Source organism: Xenopus tropicalis, chromosome 8 (genome assembly GCF_000004195.4).
Source record: "Xenopus tropicalis strain Nigerian chromosome 8, UCB_Xtro_10.0, whole genome shotgun sequence".
Classification (NCBI taxonomy): Eukaryota; Metazoa; Chordata; class Amphibia; order Anura; family Pipidae; genus Xenopus; species Xenopus tropicalis.
Window position 1 is genome coordinate 86,834,280 of NC_030684.2, and position 24,293 is coordinate 86,858,572.

At 38.3% G+C, this 24,293-nt stretch overlaps 1 protein-coding gene across 3 annotated transcripts in view; it reads right to left on the bottom strand.

Annotated features, from left to right (window-relative positions):
• Positions 1–24,293, bottom strand: part of ttc7b (tetratricopeptide repeat domain 7B) — a 76,000-nt gene that overhangs the window by 14,180 nt on the left and 37,527 nt on the right. The window contains exons 12-19 of one of the 3 annotated variants that reach the window (XM_031906816.1): positions 23,433–23,550; positions 21,680–21,737; positions 19,459–19,531; positions 17,162–17,322; positions 15,270–15,386; positions 13,744–13,841; positions 8,402–8,455; positions 707–847 (exon numbers count right to left, since the gene is read on the bottom strand). In XM_031906816.1, coding sequence (XP_031762676.1) covers positions 707–847; positions 8,402–8,455; positions 13,744–13,841; positions 15,270–15,386; positions 17,162–17,322; positions 19,459–19,531; positions 21,680–21,737; positions 23,433–23,550 — 820 coding nt within the window. 3 annotated transcript variants of the gene reach the window in all.

The window sequence follows — 24,293 nt, forward strand, 5'->3', positions numbered from 1 at the left end:
GGGAAGGCAGAGTATCGCACACACAGGCAGGATAGGGCAGGCAGAGTATGGCACACACAGGCCAAGAATGGCACAAACCAGCCAAGAATGGCACACACAGTCAAAGTATGGCACACGCAGGCAGGGTAGGGAAGGCAGAGTATGGCACACACAGGCAGGGTAGGGAAGGCAGAGTATGGCACACACAGGCAGGGTAGGGCAGGCAGAGTATGGCACACACAGGCCAAGAATGGCACAAACCAGCCAAGAATGGCACACACAGTCAAAGTATGGCACACGCAGGCAGGGTAGGGAAGGCAGAGTATGGCACACGCAGGCAGGGTAGGGTAGGCAGAGTATGGCAGGTTTTTGCTGTACTACAACCATTAATATGGGTATTGTCATGTGATAACATGGGTGTGGTTTCAAGTGGGTGTGGGTTGGAAAAATTCCGGCCCTCGGTACCACAGAAGTTGGACAGCACTGATCTAGAGAGTATTGCGCAGCAGGAATATGCCCTGAATCTCAATGAAATAAAAAACAAAAAAACAATGGATTTCTAGAACAGCAAAGGCTAAGTCAGAGATAAAGGCTAAATAGGGTTAAGTACATGGAACTAAAGTTTTTCAAATCTTTAAGTTGCTGAATGTAAAAAAGTTTTTTCTTAGAAAAGTTGCTGGTTATTAACATTAGCAGCTCTACTGTGTACCTCTAAATATCTCTTTACCTGCATGAAGCCAGATCTGTGCCAGCGTCATCCATGGGTGAAGTGGACCTTGCTTTGGGGCGCTGCTCTGCAATGATGAGGCAACTTCAGACAGAGCCTGCTCCACACGAGAAGCAGCTATTGAAGTTGCATGGACTGAACCTGGAAGGGGGAAAAAAGAACTTAGCAGGTCCCAAGAACTAATGGAGAAAAATCAAAGTTCATTTTAACAATAAGCAGTGCTCCTAGGTAAGAGTGGTTAGTTGACAATATTGGTGCAAAACAAATTCAGGCGCACACATGAAGCATAAAACTCAAGGCAAGCTGCTCTGGACCATTTAAGTGTCCAGGTTCAAATATGTGGCTCGGAACATGCCTGAATAAGCTTTGTGCTGTTAGCAAGCTCCAAACAAACCTTGTTCTCCACTTACAAAGAGATGGCCAGACATAGGTGCAATTACCAGTAGAAAATAATGAGATCTTGACTTTCATATTTTACTTTCAGTAGATTGATCAAAACTATTATTTAGTTACTAGTGGTTACAATTTACCATTGGCATTTGAAATTAGATCATTCATCCAGTGTTCTTTAGTCCAATCTAATGCGATACTTGGCAGTAATTATTGGCTGAACTAAGTGTACTATTCATAAAGGTTTATTTTCAAGGTTCTTTTTTTGAGCACTACCTTATTTAAAAAACAAGTCACATTCACTTTTTTTCACAAAAACTTTCACACAAGTGAGAATCAAACTGTTCCATTTGTTTTCAATCAGGCTTAAAAAAAAAAACACCAAAACAGATTTTTGATAAATAACCCCCACCCATGGTGTAATTGTTGACAACCCCTGACTCCACCTCCACTATTTATGTTCACGATTTACAATCTTTTAATCCAGTGGCACTAGGCCAGTGCTTTACTGAAGCCTGAAAAGGTGGCTGAACGTGGGAAGATTATTTGAAGTGCTAAAGAAGTTACATTAAAAGTTACATTCGTTTCCTTGGCTTATACCTCACCATGAAGTCTTGGAAAAACCTTTTCTCCACTAAAAAGAAAAATCATAAATAGGGATACACCAAATAGGGCCCTTTTTGCAGCACTGTGATTTGGAAAAATCTGAGTGCCAGGCCGAACTGAATTTGGACCTTAACTATAAAATGACTTTTTAAATGATATTGTGACATGAGATGAGAAAATGACTGTTTTCTTTGATTTTCTTACCTGTAATTTTGCTAATGAACATATGCAAACTAGCTTTTTGAACTTACCTACCACTACCTTCTGTATACTAAAATAACATACTACATTTAATTAGATCCTGATATAACTCTAGTGTGCCATTTTCCTAATCATGTTGCAAGCTCTTTGGGCTTGAAAAAGGTTAAGAATCCGTGCAGCAGCTATTGTGAGGGTATGATGGTTATCCCACTGTCTCCACTGGCTTCTCTCTGAGTTTGTGCTGTGATGACTCTCACTGTTGCCAGGGAGATGAAACTCAAAGCCAGGAACTCACCAAGAGTCTCATCCTTGCATAGAATGAAGATGAAGTGCCGGATCATTACAGAAAATGAAACTGCTTAATGACCAATGCTGTGATTATCAAGTAAATGTGTGTGGAGGTGGAAATAAAACAAATTGTCCTCTAGTGTTTAGGGTCAGAAGCACTGTGTATTACTCCATACCTATAGTAATGAAATGGCCTTTGTTAAAGGAAACAGAATCGTTTCCACTAGTTAACATTTCCCATTGCAGATTTGTATGCAACAGACACTCCTAGTAACTTACATATTTTTGCAAATACATGCATATTATTATATTAATGCCACAGAATATATGTATTCTCAACATTCTAAAATACATCATTCCAGCACAAAACTGGGCTGTGGGTTGGAGTTCCTATGACTTGTGGCATAAGGCTAAAAGTATGCTTTGCTTGCTTAAAGTCACAATATACACCAGTGCAAGAACTTAATACATACAAGTTGTGCCAGACACATGTACTGCTATTTTAATTAAGCTAAAATCAATGGTCTGTGTTAAATCTGATTAAAAACACAAACACATATTTGTAGTTAATAAGTAGTGCAGAGAGCACTATAAATTCAAATAAATTAAAATGTAGATCTTAAGGCAAGGGCACATATTGCTCCGCTTTGTTGCACTCAGACTGAAGCAGTGCCTGTCAGTGCACCTACAAGAAGGTGCTGATTACATCAGATCCACTTCTCTCACTGTAGGCAAATAGAAACATTTGATACACAATGTGTGCCCTTGCCCTTAGGCTAGTGCCACACCTGGTGGATAATGATGAGCAAATTTTTCCCCAGACATGGATTCAGGTTTTGCTGCAAAATTTCACATTTTGCCATTGGCAAATTTTTCACGAAATTGCAGGGAAAATTTGCCACAACAAAAAATTTGCAGAGAAAAACACCTGCATCAAATGTGCATCAAAAAATGCTGCAGTCATGTCAAAAGAAAAAACATATGAAAAATGTTCTGTTTTGCAAATTTCTTTGCAGTTTTGCAAATTTTTTGACAAAGCAAAACGGGACAGATTTGATTGCTAATGTTGGATTTTCTACCTGCAGAGAATCCACCCTTATGCTCCTACAAGCTGAAACTTACTCTGTCTGCCTGCACCTGAGCTGACACGACGGTTCCAGGAGCAGGTTCATGGCGCGATTTCAGCTACTCTGTTTGCCTGCACTCAGGCTGTCGCAATTGATGTCCAGATACATCATGAAACTTTAAAGAGCATAGCAGCAGATTCTTGGCCTGCGTTTACCTGCAGGCTGAGAATCCACCTGGTGAGGCACTAGCCTTAAAAAGATACGGACACCAGAAATTAAATCTTTTTTTTACATCTATAATAACATAGCTCAATACTTTTACATTACCTATCTGTTTCCCCATGTTTCTCTATGAGGGGCATCAGCAGTCCGTTAGCATTAGAAGTTATAGCCGACAGGTTGAGAAGGAATGGCCAGGAAGGCAAAACAGTCAGGTTTATGAACTTCAAGTAACAATTACCTACAAAAGCAGCCCTATCAGTGAAAAATGATCAACCTGACCTATAAGTAACTTTTCATGTACATTAATATTACTAAGAGTAGTTTTTTTGTAAAGTTTAAAGTAAATAGTAACCTAGTAAAGTGCCATCCTTGGCACAGGCAACCCTGATTTGCTATAAAAGCCATGTTGGGACACGTTACGTGGCAGGTTAAATAATAAGGCACTCTTAGTCCTTTCATCTGGAAAAGAAGTTTTAACTATATTTTAAAGCAGTGAATATTTTATACTTCATATTTCTACGTCACTTAACTTATAGTTAATATGTCAATTTGAAAAGCCAAACAGTCTTTAGTAAATTAATGGATTTTGCCATTTAAACTCTTTTACATGTCTGGAGGTTTAAAAAAATAAAACAAAAAAAGGACATTTTTATGCTTCTCGAAATGACTACTAATAGATTTCTAAATGTACTGAAGCTGGGGACAGACTCTGCTGCAGGCAGGGACCTGTGCCAGGAAAGCCTTTTTCGGCATAGCAGTTATGCAGATTATGCTCTATTCACTAGGCTGTTAATTATGCTTTCTGTCCATAAATAAGCACTAGATAACATGCCTATATTGAAGACAGAAGTGCTAGCATATACTTGCAATCTAAAGGTGGTCATACACAGTAACATTTGCTTGTTTAGTGAGTTCGGGAAAATCAAACCTGTCCAATCTAGGTCTGGCCAATTTTAGGTAGGCCCGTAGGGGGTGCCATACACAGGCAGACAAGCTGTCAAATTGGTCTGAAAGACCTAATAGGCAGCTAAAATCTGCCCCTGTATGGCCACCTTAAGTCTGTGTAATGTAGCTCTTGCATTCCAGCTGGTGAATAGTACACTAACCAATAAAGGGGTTTAAAAGGACTTAAGCTGGCCATACACGTGGCGATCTGACGATGTTTCGTACGACCATCGGTCGCACGAAACATCGTCAGATCCGCCACACACCATTCAGGGCTGAATCGGCAGGTAAGGAGGTAGAAACAATAGGATTTCTACCTCCTTTTGCCGATTCAGCTCTGAAGGGAGAATTTTGGTCAGGCGCCCGATCAAAATTTTCTAACCTGGCCGATCGACGAGCCGGCCGATTTCAGCAGCTTCCTGCGACATCGGTCGGCTCGCTGACATACCATACACGCACCGATTATCGTACGAAACGAGGTTTCGTACGATAATATCGGTGCGTGTATGGCCACCTTTACAGTTCCGCAAGGCCTCTGGCACTGCTTCTGAATAAAGGAACCCAAGTTTGTCCTGTCATTTTGAAGCATAAGAAATTAAACATTAATCTGTCTTTTAAATGACAAGGAGTCTGACTGACTGATACACAATGATTTCCTATATACTTTTCTATAACCTTATTATAAGGGGACATGACCAATGGCTGGATCTCCAAAGGGTGCTTATTATAAAAAAAAAAAAAAAAAAAGTGCATAAGCAGTTTCTGTAGTTTAGCCATATGAGTAAGTATGAGTGCAGCCAAGATTACTCACAATCTAACAAAACAGTGACCTCTGTTGGACTTTTTTTCCCATGAAAACATTTAAATGGCATGTGGTCCAGGACCTACTGTAAGGCAGCTAATATTTCACAAACTCAGTGGCCCTTTTAATGCAATATATCAAAGGCAGCTCAATTGTTTTTCATTTTTTTTTTTTTTTTAAAAAAAGGCCAGTTTTAGATTAAGACTAATAGACATTTTCAAAATTAGACAGGCATTTCAGAGAAAAACAAAATATAAAATGGTATAACTGTAACTTATAACATATATAACTAAATGTCTAAACTCTAAGAGACTGTCCAATTTCCTACATTAGGATTTTACCAGAATTTGTCACTAACTTTGTGTCATGGTTTCTTTTACACAGCACATGCTGGAAATTCTTAGCTTATCTGCTTTTATTTGTTTAAGGTGAAAGCATTAACTGGAAGATAAATGCATTCCCAAAACATCACAGTTTTTATATATTACTGCAGTATAAAAATAGACAGAAAGCAAATTTAATGACTGAAAATGTTAGAAGAAAATAATTTTACTCACTTTCTACCCAATATAAGTTTCTCCCTGCTTTTCTTGGCTTTTTGTCCCCTTCCAGTTGTTTTGACTGCCTCACAGTTTTGCAAGGAATTTTAATGTAGTGTAGTTCTTACTTATTCACAGAAGCTGGCTGGCCATAATGCATGGAGCGGTTCAGTCGCCTGCTATAGATTGTTTCAGCTTTTCGAAGTCAGACAAAGTTGCCCGCAGGACAAAATTTTGCGCAACTTTGGAATACCGAAGTGATGCAATAGCTTTTCCAACGGCGACCCCTATTGTTGCTTGTGGAAAAGCATTTTGGCGTGCTTAGTCTCCGAGATCTAACGCGGGCAACTGAACCACTCCGTGGGTCCTTAGCCTAAATGGTACCCTGAGTTAGAAACAAATGTGCCCTCTCCCAATCACAAAATCAGCATCTGAGTATAGTACAGTATATACTAATGTTCACAATCTAGAGTCAAATTTAATTTTATCTCATTCCTTTTTGTGCTGTGTGCCACACTAGGAATGTCTACTCTGTATCTCTCCAGCAACTGCATGCAGTTCTGGAGCAGAAGGAAGGTTGCAGATTCTATGGGGGGGATTCACAAAAGTGGAGAGAGCCCTTTTTTGGAGTAAAAGTGGTGGAAAAACTGGTGAAAAACACTTCCTCCAGATTCACACACAGAAATCCGCCTAAATTCCGATTCAACCACACTTTTCCGTTTTTTGGTGAAAGAAAGACAGTTTACAGACACTTTTGTGAATTTGTTGTTTAAACAACATTTATATGGTGTTTTAATGACTTTTTTTCCCACCATTTTTCCCTGACATTTTAAAAATGGAGTAAAGCTCAGTGTAACTGTCAGATAAATTCTAAGAGCCTCTGTTTTGTTTCACCCAGACACCAATTCACACCTCTGGTAGGGGCCACATTGGGGGATCGTTAACATATTAATGGGGATTAGCAGACTATTGTTAGGGAACAAGTTTCTGTCTAACCCTAGAACAAAAGGTGCAAAAGGCTCATTAACATTTTATAAACAAGTAAAACACTGATTAAAAAAAAAAAGTTTAACTTATATCTTATATATAACTTATATATAAAAAGCTTTTACCTCACATTTGCATGATTATGCTAGTTTTGGCTTAATCAATGAGGCAGTAATAACATTTTGTGTGAATATATAGTAAACATTTTTATTTAAAGGAAAAGTAAAGCCTCACAGGCAAATTTTAAGTTTTAACAGCAGTGCCCCCTCTTTAATCACTTCACTGACATTTGCCCCAACTTATCTGTGCCCCCATAGCATGTCCAGAACTACAGAGCTGCTTGACAGCATTGGCCCCACCTGTTCCCAGCAGCCATCTTTGTGATCAGCAAACAGCACATACACACTGGCACCCAAACTGGGATATTGGGGTACAGGGTTGGACAGGACCAACAGGGCACTGGATAAAAACCCACTGGGCCCTAGTCCTGTTGGAACTCTTTTCACTGGGCATGTTGGTATGTGGGCCGGATTGCTGTTGACCAGTAATGAGTAGGGGCTAGAGAACAAGGTATTTGGACACTTACAGAAGTGGAATTACACAGAAATATAGGAAACATTAGAAAGCCCAGCTTGTCCTGAAAAAAATGATGTATAGTTTCCCTGGGCAAACTAAAATTATCCCTCAGGAAATGCCCCCAAAGTGAAATGGCAAATGGCATATGAAATGCAAAATCCTGCTGGTAAAATCCTTACCCCAAGGCTCCTGTAGCTGTGGGACTGGGTTTGATGGCACCGACAGATTTACTAACAGCTAAAGGCAAATTCATAAAAATAAAGTCGGGAAAATAACAAAATCTGAAAACTGTCTGTTTTAAAGACAAATCCACAAAAGTGGAGATAGAGGTTCGTGAAGTAGGTGGAAAATCCGACAAATCTATCTCCACTATTTTGTCTCAATATCACCACTTTTGTGAATTCCCCCCTATATGTCTAAACAAAATAAAGATATTCAGTTCAATGTATCTTTGCTAAAGCACTATGTGGTACACAGGACAAACACCCCCAAAGACCAGCCCTTTTCAGAACCTAAAATGTAACTCCTTCAATACATAAAAGTGATACAAATAAAGCTAAATGAGTCCTTAGCTCTGATAGTCTTTCTTGTTCACTTGTCTTACAAGGCTATCGTTTTTAGTTTGTTTTACGGATGCAATTTTAAATAGTGGAATCATTTTAGCTTTACAACTTGGTGGTCTGGAATTTATTCAGCTAAGCTACAGTGTGAATGCCACCTGACCAAGATGATTCAGTTACCTTAATTTTGCAAAATCATTATTAAATAAACAGGGTTCCCAAAATAGCTGCAGGTTGCCGTCCTCCAGAAATGAATACTATCTCTTTAATAATTAAGAGAAAGGGTTGTTTGAATTTAGACCTTGGAGCCTAGTGAAGTGAAGAACAAAGCAGAAACTGTCTATGAGCCTTAGAGTTGATGGTATTATATGACCTGCTAGAGGTAAAATGATTAAAATTATTTCTGAGCGTATTACAAATTGTAGGTCACGTGAGAAGTCATGTGACTAATGCTGCAGAGCAGGCTCTACTTTACAAGCAAGTGATGTGCCTAGGATCCCCAGACTACTTACGCACAGAAAACATTGAGTAAAAGCCATGAGTGTGAGGAGCCTCTGAAGAACAGCCTTCAAACAAATGTAAATCACAAATTAAAACTGAACTGTAATAGAAAAGAAAAACAAAGATGCCAAAGCAAAACATAGCACATGAAAACACAAAAGAAAATGATTTCTGACAATCTGCAGACATGAAGACAACTATAATCTCTGTTGCATAATTAGATAAGAGCTAACTGATAGCCTGCAGATCAGACAGGATACTGATGTCATCCCTGATTTACTTATTGCTACAAATATTGCACCGTTACAGTATTAATGCAGTATTGCTGGTCACTTTAACATGGGGAATCAGGGGAATAGACCCAAATGCAGTAAGAAACGTGACATCAAGAGACTAATAGATACAGAGGACAGGAAGAAATAAGGGAATGCAATGACCTGAGTCAAGCTTTAAACTGTGAATGTCAGTCTAGGTTTTCACAGGAATATGACAATATTACTGCACAGGCAATAATCTAAAATTAAAACTAACTCCAATCTGAATCAGCCTGCAACTTGTTAGCCCAACAGTCTTGCTTTGCATTGGCAGAACTGACTGCAATGCAAGGCAATCTTGATGCAGGTGTTTTGCACTGCGTTTATTCATGCACAAAAACCAGGTATCACAAGGCATGAAATTTAACCCCATTAACTACTTTTACAGTATGGTAAAAATATCAGCACAGGAAAGTTATATATGATTGTCACCAAGTGTATGATCTAGGAGATGAATTATGGGTAATTTGGGTCATTAAAATACACGTAATAGGCAAAATTAATCAAGGGGACTAGATTTTAAGCATTTTTTTTTAAAGTTTTTGAAAACAGGGTTGGAAAATCAAGAATGACATCCCTTCATTATGTATTTTCAATCCAAATAGGAAACTTTACCCAAGTAGGCTCAGGCACTTAAAATAAGAGTCAGAAAAGCTGTCTTGCATTCTCAGACAGTTGAAATATTTTCCCGCTGGAAGGGAAACCCAAGGGCAGAAGGTCTTGTTTTTATGGACTTTATTTGGTAGTGCTTGCTATGTAAAAAGCAAATCTGGTTTAGATAAAGCAAAACTCAGATGGCCATGTGTACAGCCCTTGAAAGCAACTTTGGAGTTGCCTTGTGTGCATGAATAAAGAGGAAGTAGAACTGTTAGACAGGAACAACCTTAGTGATGCACACTTTAGCAAAACTGCCCTCTAAGAATGCCTGTTATGTAACATAACTAGTCAATATCATGGTGGACACCACAAATCCCAAACTCTCTAGCTAATGATTACAACAGCAAGAATCCTCAGACTGGGAATTACAGTACAGATTATTGTCCCAACATGTATGTATTGGGATGTTATACTAAGCAGACATTTTCTGTTTAAATGCTTGTTTTTGTGTTTAAAGCAACTCTTACTGGAACCATTGTGGACCTTCGTATGTTTAAAGATTGATACAGCCTGAAGATTATCAGAAATATCACACAGAAAAAAAACATTCAGAGGAGTAAATAAGGTTACAGAATGGAGGCTCGGGTTGCCCAGAAGGGCTCTCGAAGCTGGTTGGAGCTTTAATTATATGATCAGGTTTGGGAGGACAGTGAGGAAGATGAGAGGAGACAAACAAATGGAGAGGAGATTCAGGTCTTGACAGGGAAGAGGAATCTGATTCTAAAAGGAAAGCAAAAGAATACATAAAATAAAATCCAGGGAGACATGGTGGCAATTATAGATATGAAACATTGTATTTTAATAGTATCTTGTTACCAAAATTTACCTCAATCAATTACTTTAAATCTGGTAATTGTGTGATGGCATATTTTTCATGGACGTAAAATGTAACTCACCTTTTCAGATGAAGTAGTGTAACCCACTCCAGAACAAGATGTAGTAGCATTTTAGAGTGAGATGCGTATACCTTTTGGTGTAAGAGTAATGGCAGACAGTGTGATATTGGGAGCTTTGTTGCTTCAGCATGTACTCCTGCACTTGACAGGATGTGGCACTTGAACTTGTCCCATACCCTTGGAGCTACAAAATACTGACAATGTTTGAAATCAGCCTGTGTGCCATTACCCTGAGAGACACTGGTTGTTGCTCAATTTCTATTTTGCAACACAATTACAAAACCCAGGACTATGATTTATTTACACTCAAACACTACCAGTGTGCCTACCACAGCTTAGAACAGCATATTCCAGAACAAAGTTTAGGCACATCTTCTTGGTTTGTATGATTCAATTCAAGAAAACAAGCCTGTAATCCTTCTACTCCACAGTAAGACAACACTCTGTTACAGAGTAGATCAACATCAGACTGACATACTATACTAAAACTTTTTTGCTTTAAGTTAACATCAGCAGGACAAAATGCCAGGTTCTATATACATTGTACACCTGGCCCTGTAGAACTATAGTTACACCAGTGTTGAGAATACTTGGGACCTACAGGTTTTACAGGCACAGGTGTTGGACCCGTTATCAAGAATGCTCGGGACCTTGGGTTTTCCGGATAAGGAATCTTTCTGTAATTTAGATCTTTATACCTTAAGTCTAATAAAAAACCATTTAAACATTAATTAAACCCAATAGGATTGTTTTGCCTCCAGTAAGAATTAATTATATCTTAGTTAGGATCAAGTACAAGCTACTGTTTTATTACTACAGGAAAAAAGGAAATTAGAATTATTTGCTTATAATGTAGTCTATGGGACACGGTCTTTCCGTAATTTGGAACTTTCTGGATAATGGGTTTCCAGAAAACTGATCCCGTACCTGTAAAGGGTTTTCCACAATTTGGATTTCATACCATATAAGTCTACCAAAAAAAATTAAGGTAAATAGGATTGTTTTGCCACCAATATGGGTTTATGGTACTATGTTACCATCAAGTACAAGGCACTGTTTTATTATTACAGAGGGAAAGTAAATAATTTATTTAAAAAAAAAAAATAGAATTATTTGTTAATTAAATTAGACTCTATGGAAGATGGCCTCTCTCTCTTTCTGAAGAACTGCTTTTAAAATAAGACATCTCATGCCTGTACAAGTTACTTACATGTTTCTAAATAGTATCAGATGGTTCACAGAAAACCTTACATAATGGATATAAAGGCTATTCTAAAAGAAATTGCAAAAACTACAAGGCTAATAGTGCATGCGTTACAATAAACATATCACTGTGAAACTATCACTATAAAGTGATAATATCGCTTGCCTGAACAAGTTTAACCAATCCCCCACTTGCAGCAGCACTCCGTATCATTAGGTCTTTATAAAACCACTTAAAGGAGAAAAAAAGGTAAAAACTAAGTAAGCTTTAACAGAAAGGTCTATGTAAATACAGCCATAAGCACTCACAGAAACGCTGCACTGAGTTCTCTGTCAAAAGATTTGTTGTGTCTGTTTTCCTCTGCCAGAGACACACAGCTCTCTCCTGCTCCCCTCTCTCTCAAGAACGCTAAGAACTCACTCTCCCCCTTAGGAATGTGCCAATCAGCAGCAAGCTTCCTCATAGTCTTACAAACTGAGCATGTACACCGGTCTTGTTCTTGGTGCAGGAGCGAGGGCACTATTGAGACAACTGAAGTTATGCCTGCAGCTTGAGATTAACTCTTTATCAGCCTTTCCTTCTCCTTTAAGGGCCATGACAGATGGGGAAATTAGACGCCCGAGACAAATCTCCCTTGTAAATATAAGAACTGGTCACCTAAGGGGTTTCTTATATGTTGAACTATACATTGAATTATTGCATTTTGGATCATTTAAACAGTTATGATAAGAAGAGAGATTAACTAATTAGGGTTACATTCACATAGTAAGCAAAGGGGGTGGATAGGCACATTTATCAGAAGCCATCTCAATGCACACATATAACAAAATGGTTCGCCAGTTTCGACTATAAGAGAAAGTTTCTGAGGCAGATATAGTGCTCAAGAGGTTCCAAGCAGGAGTTTTAGATTCTTTGTTGCTTCTTGAATGATATCATGAATGAGATGCATAGAAAAATAAAGTTTGTTTTCCTCTGCCATTTAAAAAGTTGTATAACATTAAAGTCAGTAGGAATTCTAGACTACCTAGGTTTGACAGGTAGAATGCTGAGACAGTGAGCAGACAAGGATCTCTAAACATCCATTCTGGAGCAGAGAGTATAAATGATTTTCAAGGTTCTTTCTGTTCTCTGCTGAGGAAATGTAGACTTTTCCTAAAAGTGGTAATTTTCAATCAACTGATAATACATGAGGAGTAGTTTTTTAGTATCAGTATTACTTTTATATAAAGCCTAATTCTATTATGTCACTGGATTTTTTTATGGATTTATCACAGACAGATATAGACACCTAATAAATATTCTACCATCCACCTGAAGAGCAGATATAATTTATGATCTCTTATTGGAAATGCTAAACCTAGCTATGGTCATAGTTGGCAATATGTTAAGGATTTGCATTGCAGTTGCCATTTTTAAAAAAAATTTTACTTGAAATTTAAAAATCTATTAGGGCTCATTTATCAACACTGGGCAAATTTGCCCATGGGCAGCAACCCATAGCAACCAATCAGTGTTTGACTTTTTTTTTAGCCAGCTGCAGGTAGAACAATAAATGCAACACGGGCAAATTTGCCCAGTGTTGATTAACAACCACAATTATGCCTCTCCATCAACATGCAGTGACTTATAAAAGTATCTTTTCGCTTATCTAGTAGCTTACAGCATGCAACTGGTCCTAAAAGGATCTGGTTCTTTACGGCTAACACAGATTTCAACAAGGTTCTTAAAGAAATATGAAAATAAATGTTCAAAATTTTACTTTACAAGTTCTTAAACAAAAGACAGTTCATTTGAAAGCAAATGTGCACACGTAATAAGCAAGTATATGTTTGTTAAAAAAGTTGAACACAAAAAAGCCCCCAAAAAAACAAGACAGTTTACAACTGCAGAAGAACAAATCTTTGATGCCAAAATAATAAATATTATATATACATATACATATATATATATATATATATATATATATATATATATATATATATATATATATACACATACATACATACATACATACATACATACAAGGAAGAGTGGAGCACACCCTATAGAGGTTTATATGCCTTGGGTGCTGGCCAAAATATGGACATATAAGAACAGAGAGCCGCACACACAAGGACTTAACAATAAAGTGAAAACATTTATTGAAAAAAATCCAACGTTTCGAGTACTAACTGTACTTTTTTTTTTTTTTTAACTTTGACTGGTCTAGGCGAAATGTACTAATTTTAGATTAAACAAATTTCATTCTGCAAAAACAAAGAAATAAAAAAATAAGAGCTCACCTGTTTCTGGATCACTGAAATCCGGTAAGGTTATTGTATTCAGCTGTCTTCTGTCGGCAATGGCTCTGTCTAACAGACTGCTCCCTCGGCCTGAATCACTTTAGAACAGAAAACCACACACAGACTGCAAAAACCTTTCAACTAAATCAAGTAAATGGATTCTGTCATGGTAAAACATGTTCTTTTCAAAATGCATCAATTAATTGTGCTGTTCAGCAGAATTCTTTTTTTTTTTTTTTTTAAAAAAAAGGGTATAGATTTTTTTATATTTAATTTTGAAATTTCACAAGGGGCTAGATATGTTCTTAGTTTTTCCAGGTGTCCACTGTCATGTGACTTGTGCTCTGATAAACTTCAGTCTCTTAACTGCGGTGCTGCAAAATGAAATTATATCAGCTCCCCTCCCATTTCCCTAGCAGAACAATGGAAATGAATTCTGTACCACAAGAAGAGCAACTTCTGCTCTCTCAGCTACTTCTTAGTCTAGCCTGAAGCTCTTCCCACTTTTCTTTGCTGAGCTCTCCTTCTCTCTCTGATTGTGAAGATGGTATCTGCTACACATGCCTGACTGATTTTCATTGGAGCAGAGGCAGCAAGCATGTGCAGTAGACATCTCTTTGACTGTCTGCACAGTCAGAGAGAGAGGGACAGCTGTATAGAGTATTTTAAAAGCTTTTATGATAAAAGTAAAACTTTTTTTTAGCACTAATTTGGTTTGCTGAAGGGCAGGGATACACTGAACACAGATTCATCTCAATTCTAGCATGATTTGCAAGGTCATATACTTCACTTTTCTTATTTAAGTTTGGCTTTTCACTCTACTGAACATGCGAAGCAGGGCAAAGTCAGAAAAAGGAAGAGGATCGCTCGGTCGCAGGTACCCCAGGCCAGTGCAGTTTTTCCCAGGAGCACTGGGAGTTTCAGGTAAGTGATTACAATCACTGGGGGGTGCCTAACATTTTGCATCCCCCACTGATTAGACCTTTCCTTTAAATTCCATGTTAAGCTGGCCATACACGCACTGATGATATCGTACGAAACCTCGTTTCGTGTGATATTCTGTGCGTGTATTGCGGCTCAATGAGGCAACCCATATCGCTCAAGGCTGTGGATATTGGTTGACACGTCGATCAGGTGGGTTAAAAGATTTTGAGCGCCCGAGCAAAATCTACATTCAGGGCTGAATCGACAGAAGGTAGAATTCCTATTGTTTCTACCTCCATATCTGACGATTCAGCCCTGAACGTCTGTGAAGGGTGGGAACGATCTTTCATACGACCAATGGTCGCACGAAAGATCGAAAATCGGTACATGTATGGCCACCTTTAGCCTGACCCCATTTGCACACAACTGCCTTTAATTTACACGTCACTGTCTAAATTAACATGATAATATGGCAATAGCATTATCAGAGGGCAGACACAATGAAAGAAAAATGAAAGTTACAGTTTACAATTAATAACTCGAGTATAATGAGGAAGTAGCGCTAACAGCAATTAAAAGGCTCACATTGACACAGCCCATACCTGGGGTTGGTGAGGTTGTAACAGGATTTCCAGATTTGCAGCATGTGTTTGCAGGTGAGGAGGGCTTCATCAGGACCCCGACATAAAGACTCCAATTTTACTTTGGAAAATAATAATCTGCAAACAGTAAAATTAATATAAGCTGCAGACTTGCTATTTTTAGAACAGAATTCTCGTCACCACTGCCCCTGCTTATTAAAGTTAAACAAACATTTAAAACAATTCATGCCTTTTCAAATTAAATGGGTTTTAACCCTTTGCATGGAAGGCAATATAACATTTTGGCACTTATAAAAAGTACAAACATGCCAGAAAAGTAGATTTTACTGGCCTTTAACCCTCTGTGTGTTGAGCAGTTTGATTTTTTCACTGAATGTATTGTCAGACAAAATAAAGCACAGAAAGATCATAATGGCCCAGCATTGCTTTTCATACAGTAAAATAGTTATTCTACCATGGAGAAATACAGGTCTAACCTCAGCCCAAATGAACACCTGTAGGATGAACTATGACAGCGCCTGCAAGCCGAGCCCGAACAACCAACATCAGTAACCATACTCACTAATGTTACTGTTGGCTGAGGGGAAGCAAATGCTCCAAAATGTGGTTACACTTCTGTAGAGAAGAATGTGGGCTGCAGCAACAGCAACAAAGAGAGGACAAACTTAGTGTTTCTGAATTCGAAGTTGGACTGACAGGTGTCCTAATACTTTTGGTCATATAGTACACCATTTAGTTAAAGCTTTTCTGTTTTCTGAATATTTGTAGTGCCAGAACATGCTAGTGTTACCATGTCAGCCCACTTGAAAAGCCAGCATAAACAGAACACTTATGAGTAAGTGAATATGATGTGTTCACACAGGCCTTTGGCAACTATACTATTATCGCAATGCTTGCTGCCTCTTGCATGTCAGGTAATAATGTTGCTAGAAAGCACCACAGAAATACCAGCTATCTTTCTTTAGCGGCTTTTTCTGATCTTAGGTAACATAAGCATATCAACATTGTAAGGCAATGCTTTATGATTAACAATGAAAACCTCAAACATAAAGCAAGCAATGAATATTTAATTGAGAAATACAAAGCCCCAGCACCAGGTGGTCAGTAACTAATGTAAGCACATGAGTTGCTGAACATAAAAAGGTACTTAGAAATTCCGAAGTGAAGACAATGGCGAATGAAGCAGGATTATCTACCTCACAGTTCAAGGGAGTGCAGCTGATGTTAACATGTAATCTTTTCACATTTATACCCGGAAAAGGGTCTGTGCAAGGAAGCATTTTTTGTAGCACCTGTTTGTTTAAGTTTAAGTTAAGGGCAGGCATGCGGATGCCTCACTTACATGAAAGCTGTGCCCTTTCACTTTCAGGTGCAAATTTTTATACCCAATTCCAAATGTGAAAAGACACTCAGAGCCTTAAAAAGTCTTTTTGGCATTAAACAAATCAAATTTCTTTGATGCTTCCCAAAGCCAAAGCAGTGCGTTTGTTTCCCACTGACAATTTACATTATTATGGTAGAGGAGATTTATCATGGGTGACTAATCTTCCCATGTGCCACTGGCCTAAAAGACCTTGAAGACACCTGACTCCTGTTACACTGTTTTAAGAGTCAGATACAGAGAATATAAAGGGATAACCAAACCCCAGTTTCAACTGCAATTATATTTACAAATAACTTTGAAAATGTTTGATTAATACATTTTGGAAATTTGCTCAGAATTAGAAAGCAAAAAATATTTTTTTGGGTGGAGGACCCCTTTAAAGGTAAACTGGAATGTATAGCAAATATAACGTGTCATGCTTGGTTACTGCCACTACAGGATTTTTTTTTTTTGCTGTGGTGTAGATGATGTGTTACCAGGGCAGTTTCTTCACTGGCATTGTACTTACATAAAGTTCTCTGGATATTCACTGAGTGCCATGTCAATAATGTTCAGAGCATCATGATAGTGTTTTTGAGCTGAAAGCAAGAGTGCTAGCAGGTGCAAGGAGTTGGAGTCATCTCCCTGGAGTTGGAGAGCTTGACGGACATAACCCAAAGCTTCTGGGATCTACAAGACAAAAATAAGTCTAAAGCTATACTATATCACAATTAAATAAATGTAATTATCATAAAACAATATGACCATTAATTCTAAAAACAATAACTGATAAAAGATTAAAACAAAGTGTAAATGAATGTATATTTAGTGTTTTATAGCTGTGAGCTCTGAAATTACACCTCAGTTCGTATTTCTAATGTAGTAAATGCTTCTCCGTCAGACTCTTTATCTAATGCCCCTTTAACAAAGACTCTTCAATTTAATACACTTTATATACGAGTGTGACAGAGAAACCAGGTAATTCCACTATTCACTGATATAACATGTTCTGCAATCTCATAAATACCATAAATAAAACCAGCTCACCCTGCATACACAGCTATGTACCAAGACAAATGCCATTTTACAAGTAACTATTTATATTGTTTACAGTGTTTTTTTTTTTATGAAAAGTTCTGAAGTTCTAAGTCATTAAAATTTTCAGGCCATACCACTCCTAAAAAGTGCTGGTCATGCTACAACTCACTAGACTGACAGATGCTGTAGAAATGCCACCAAGGCTTGGATCAGGCAATCTGAATCTGTGAGATGAAATGTGAAGGTGGAGGCTCTTAAGGATTTACCCACTGAGGCTTTTAAGTCTGATTGCAGATTATTAGAATAGAAAAAATCCTTTAAAATAACAATGTTAAGCCAGTAAAAGAAATATCCTTTAGAATGCACATTAAAAGCTGTGTCAGTCACAGGAGACTAATAGATTAAAAACAGGATTACACACATTCATTTAGGGGAACTTCTTAACAAAGCTATTGGTAGCAGGTTTTTCTGTTTTTTCCCTGAGCAAGCCAGGATGCTGAATCTTTGCTGTTATGATTTGATACACTACTTGCTCTCACTTCGATCATTAAAATGGCTCCAATAGGTGAAGACTGCATCTTTTTTTTTTTTTGCTGTAGCTATGCTACTGATTAACTGACAAAATGAATTAACAAGAGCTTGGTCAGAGCTTGTGCAGCACACAGTATATCATGCAACCTAATGGTCTATTTACTCTACCATTCTATCAGAATGATTAAACCACTACTGCTAAGCACCCTAAAGCCTTCACTGGTATAGTGTTTAGTCACCTATAATTCCTTAGTAAGGAACAGTTATTTTCAAGAAGGAAAAACAACTCTAACTACTAAAATGAAAATAAAAGGGATAGTTTGATACTTTCTTTGGAAAGCAGAATATTATAATAATTCTAGGCATATAATGTATGCCTAGTTGTTTTCATAATCTGCCATTTCTTTTCTTTTATTCATTAACAAACATTTAGGAAAGCAGGTAAGAATACTTAGTGAAATAAAGCAAAATTTGTGTGTTGTCACAACTTGTTTTTCTTCTTTTTGTACTGTCACTTTCACAAATAATTTTCCTTTGACCAGCTTATGTTAAAAGCATTTCTAATAATGTTAAAATATGTGTCCTTTTAATCCCTTATATTAATATCATTCCATATTATAACCCTATTTGTACTTAATCAGGAGAGCAAAATGTTTTTTCCAGTACAGATTTTTTAATTTTAGACACCATCTGTGTTTTACAACAACCAGGGCAAACAAAGAATACAAATGTCAGTATTTTGGAAAAGATGAAGATGCCAAATACAATGTATTTTTTAGAAGTGCCTAAATCTGGGTGGGGAGGGAAATGTAAATAAAATGTAATCTATAAAGTGTAACTAGCATAACAGAGAAACTTTGCTACCAGGTTAAAGGTATAATGTAGGCCCTTTTAATGTTGAACTATGGAGATGTGAACATTTTCAATCCACACATACTCTGTGCTGAAGAGCTAATAATTACAATTAGCTTAGTTTTAACTGGACTCAACAACATACCTATCTTTGCTTCTTTCTCTATTTCGCAGATCAAAACAGTTTTTAAATGTTAAGGGTGTAATGTCCAAATAACCTTAGCTTTTAAAGGCCTTTTAAACAAGATTAAAACTCACTGGGGGGTGCCAAAAGTTATGTGATTGCAATTACCCCAGGCAGGTGCTCCTGTTAGCAGAAAACTACACTAGCCCGGGGTACTTTTCAGCAAGCACCACATAGAAATTGCTTCTCTATGACTGCGGTGCTCGAATTCAGGTACTCACCTGTCTGGATATTGCTAGTTGTAGTGCCAAATAGAAAGCTGCCAAGTGGTCAGTAGGAGACAAGCTGTGTGCCCTAAAAAAGGAGGGATTGAGAATGCTACTAAATCCTCTTATCAGTTTGGTTCGGCATATTTTATAAATAACAACAAATTGGAGTCATGTATAAGTGCCACTATCGAAATTAAGGCAGTTGCTTAAAGACAGGTAAAAAAAGAAAAAGGTAGGATCTGAATAGAAAGATTATTGAAACACTTTAAAAATAAACAATCAAGCCTTATGTTTAATTTTTGTTTGCTTTGGATCACTAACCCTAGCAATAAGAACAGCATTTTCTTGTTAAGAAATCATTAAAATTAACATGAAAATAAAGTATGCTAACCAAAACATTAATACAAAAATTTATTTTTAGAAGAGCTTTCCCTTTAAATATGGCTGCATGCTATCTGCTTATATAATAATCATAATAATCATTTGTGCCAACATGGTTTTAAGTATTATCCATTAGACAACACTGTTTAAAGGTGGCCATACACGGTAAGATCGGTTCTTCTTCCGATATCGGACTAACTTGGTCATTTGGCCATGGCACCAAATGATCGAATTAGAACGGCGGGTATAGGCGCCGTCTGTTTAAACTGACGAAAAATCAAACCTGCCTGATCGAGCTCTGCCCGATTTCAGGCCAGATATTGGTTGGGCAAGCCTGTCGTTAGTGCCCATAAATGGGCATATAAGCTGCTGAATCGGTCTAAAGGACCGATATTGGCATTTAGAATTGGCCCCTTGTATGGCCACCTCTAGTGTGGGAAGAGGTAGGTAACCAACAAGCACCCTTAACTGAAAGTTTCTGCAATTTCTCTTACATTATAAAGAAGCATCATTATCAGCAGTGGCCTGCAGCCTGTCGCCTACTAGGTACTCCACAAAAGTAAATACATGCAGAACGGCCTTATAAACGGATTGTCAAAACACTTGAGCATTACGTTCACTATGCATTTCATTGCTGCTATTTGAACATATGCCTTTATGCTCTTGGCTATTATGTGAGAAACCTTCATCTCAGCCTATTAACTGGCAGAAGACATCATCAGCTACATCCTTCTCCAGCCTTCAACCTGCTTTTTGGAAAGGTCAGGTTCTGAGGTGTCTAGATTTATATATGTGAAACCAGTATATTCTTTCATATTTTCAAAAATTTGAACAACAAGAGGTAATTATACTCCATAATGTTGCACAAGCACAGAAAGGGTTCTGCACAAAAGAAGGTGCATCCTAATTTTAGCATAATTCAGAACTACAAAAAGACAAACACAAAACACTGCAAGTTACTGATTACGTAGAAACAAGGTTATGAGACTCTCTGGCAGTAAAGTATGTTTAAATATTCAACAAGGTACAGGAAAGAAGCCCATCTCAGTGACAGATAAGCATTAGAATAGGGGTCACATTGCAAACGAAAAGGTTACAGGTTCACCAAATACTAAGCCAGGGCTGTCCAACTGGATATATACTGTATAAACCAGTGGACTTCTACTACATTGCTACAGCTTGCAACATTATATATTTTAATATAATGCAGCACATTTGGAGGAAATATAATAAAACTTGTAAATGGAAAAAAGTGTACAAATGTGCATTTTGTAATTTAATATTTTTTATGAGACTGTTATTGCATTGTGAATTTTAATTGCGCAATTGCGAATATCTAAGACGTGCTTGAACAGGGAGTAATTGTTAGCGCAAAAATAACAACAGGTTTTATTACATATACTGTGCACTGGTGCAAGCTTAAAAATTCACATTTGCTATCCTATTGTCGCACGAAAGGCAAAGGATGTGCAAGACAAAATTGTTTGCAATGCATATTTTTATCGCCATTGCAAGCGTTATTTTTCCATTGGCAACCTATATTACATTCTGCCAAAAATGTATTATATTTGAAATCTGCATGCTTCATGGAAAATATAGTACAGAAGACTACTACCTGCAATTTCAGGACAAATACTGAATAATGAATGGAAAAAATAAAAATGCCTGTAGCATTCCTTATAATTTAAAAGTAATTTTACATACCTTAATTACTACAAAGGTCAGTTAAATTTTTATGACAATTATGCTAGAAATTGTATACGATATGCACAGTGCATACCAGCCTAAAGGTATGAAATAACTTCTGACAGCATCTGTCCAGACTTCCAAAGTGCTGCATTGGGCGACTCACCTGTGGAATGCAAGTAGAGCTTTCCGCTGCAAGTCTTCCTGCACACCCCGCAATGAGGCTGTAAGATACAAAGTTACAGTTACTGCCCTTGATCCATGTCACTGACTGTCCATACAAGATAAAGGACAAGTGGCTATGCAGCTTTATTGTTAAAACATGTTTGTGTGGGTATATTTTGTTTTTAAATTTAAAGAAAGCTATTTGCAGCTTTTCTGAAATTAAATGTCTAAGATGCCATAAGCTGATGTTATCTCTTTGTACTGGATGTAACCAAACCAGTGGTGTAACTATATATACAGCAGACCCCGTGGTCGCAGGGTCTGCTGTACCTTAGTCCCCCTCTCCCACCTTAAATATACTGGCGCAGTCGATGCCAGGAGGGGGGGACGGCGGAGGAGGGCCAAGTTATGCTGCTGAACAAAACTTGTCATTGTTCCTCCCAATGAAATGCACTGGAGTATTCCAGCTAATGACTGTGCCCCAAGTAACACAATGTCATGCACCCTAGGCAATGTATTTTGCTGACTTATTGTAAGGGCACAATAAGGGTAGAAGCAGAGTTATGAGAAATGGACTACTGTGGTTAGAGAGGCAGTGAACAACAGAGTGTTCATGGGTGATAAAAACTATGCCACCAACTCTGTCGGAGAAAAAAGAGCTAATATTGAGAGGCAAATAATGTTAAAAAAAAAAACAAAAAAAAACACCCCTACTTTAGTCTATATTATATCTGCAATGATCTAGAGCAGTGCTGTCCAACTTCTGCGGTGCCGAGGGCCGGAATTTCTCGCGCATACATGGTGGAGGGCCGCTAATGGAAGCCAGTTTTGACCACTCCCCCCTTTAAACCACACCCACTTCAAACCACACCCATTTTATCACAATGGTGTTAGTGCAGAAAAACCCCAAATGCTTGGTCCTCACTGCAGGGATATCAACCATCATTCATATGTAAAATAATTATATTATGTCATATTAAGACACACCCTAAAATCCATATGACTTCTCCTCCCCTGTGGATAGCACAGCAACCCCCAGCACATAATTACACACCTTAGGGACCATTTAATGGCTATTTCCAACTGCTAACAAACTCCCAGAACAAACCCCTGCCAGGTTCACCTCCCACAGGTAGCATAGGGTAGAAAGAGTATGGCACACACAGGCAGCACTCTGCCTGGCCTACGCTACCTGTGTGTGCCATACTCTGCCTGCCCTATGATGCCTGTGTCTGCCATATGCTGCCTGTGTGTGCCATACCCTCCCTGCCCTATGCTGCCTATGTGCCATACTCTGCCTACCTTATGCTGTCTACACACAGGCAGCATAGATCAGGCAGTACATACAATGTCTGAGGTGTGAACAGACGGACAATGTGGGTGATTACAGCCCAAGCCTGAGGTGTGAACACTGCAGGGGGTGAACAATGCATAGATTAAAAGGTGTGAACAGTACAGGGGATTACATGTTCAAACAATACAGGGGGATTACAGCCTGAATCTGAGGTGAGAACCATGCAGGGGGGGCAGTTAATCTCAGTACTGATACCATTTAAAGCTTACACAAGGGTAAAACATCAAAGCAGCCAGACAGGTGGGGGGCCACAAAGAGGGGGGTCGAGGGCCGCATGCGGCCCGCGGGCCGCCAGTTGGACAGCACTGATCTAGAGTATCCCCACTGAGAGTATTACACAGAAAACACATGAATGACAGCACGGTTACATTTTACATAGGGTGTAGCACTGGAGAGTTACCATCGGAGGCCTGCAGGCTGTATGTGAGTCCCAAGGCCAGGTATCCTTTGGCCTTAAATTCTGGGCTCTTCTCTCCACAATCAACAACCATCTTAGCAAATCTCTCCGCTTCCTCCATCTGCAAATGTCAATTACACTGTCAGTAAACACATTAGTTGAATTTTAAAATAGGCTAAAAATAAAAAGCTTGATAGAAATAATTTTGTACAAAACAAACAAAAGCTTAAAAAAGTAGGCCACAAATGCAGCACATTATGGGGCACATTTACTAACCCACGAATGGGCCGAATGTGTCCGATTGCGTTTTTTTCTTAATGATTGGTATTTTGCGATTTTTCGGAAAATTGTTGCGACTTTTTCGTAGCCATTCCGAATGTTGCGCAAAATGTTGCGATTTTTTCGTAGCGTTATGACTTGCGCGAAAAGTCACGACTTTTTTGCAGCTTTCGCGCCGAGTATGAAAGATTCGGATTCATTCAAGCTTCAGTATGGTGACTTTTCTTGGGCCAGGTTGGAGCTGCAGGGTGCCATTGAGTCCTATGGGAGGCTTCCAAAATCATGCTAAGTCTGAAAGTTTCGCCCGCCGCTTACGAGCGCCCAATACGAAAAAGTCGCGACAAGATACGAGCGAATCGTAATGGCTACGAAAAACTTGCGTTTTTTCGCGCAAGTCGTAATGGTTACGAAAAAGTTAAGACAATTTTCAGTCGTAAAGGCGACGAAAAAATACGAAAAAGTCACAAAATGTTCGTTTTTCCAATCAGAATTTTTCCAATTCGGATTCGTGGGTTAGTAAATCAGCCCCTTAGTGTTAAGATTCTGTACCAGCCCAAAGCAACCAGTCTTTTAGCATTCAAAATC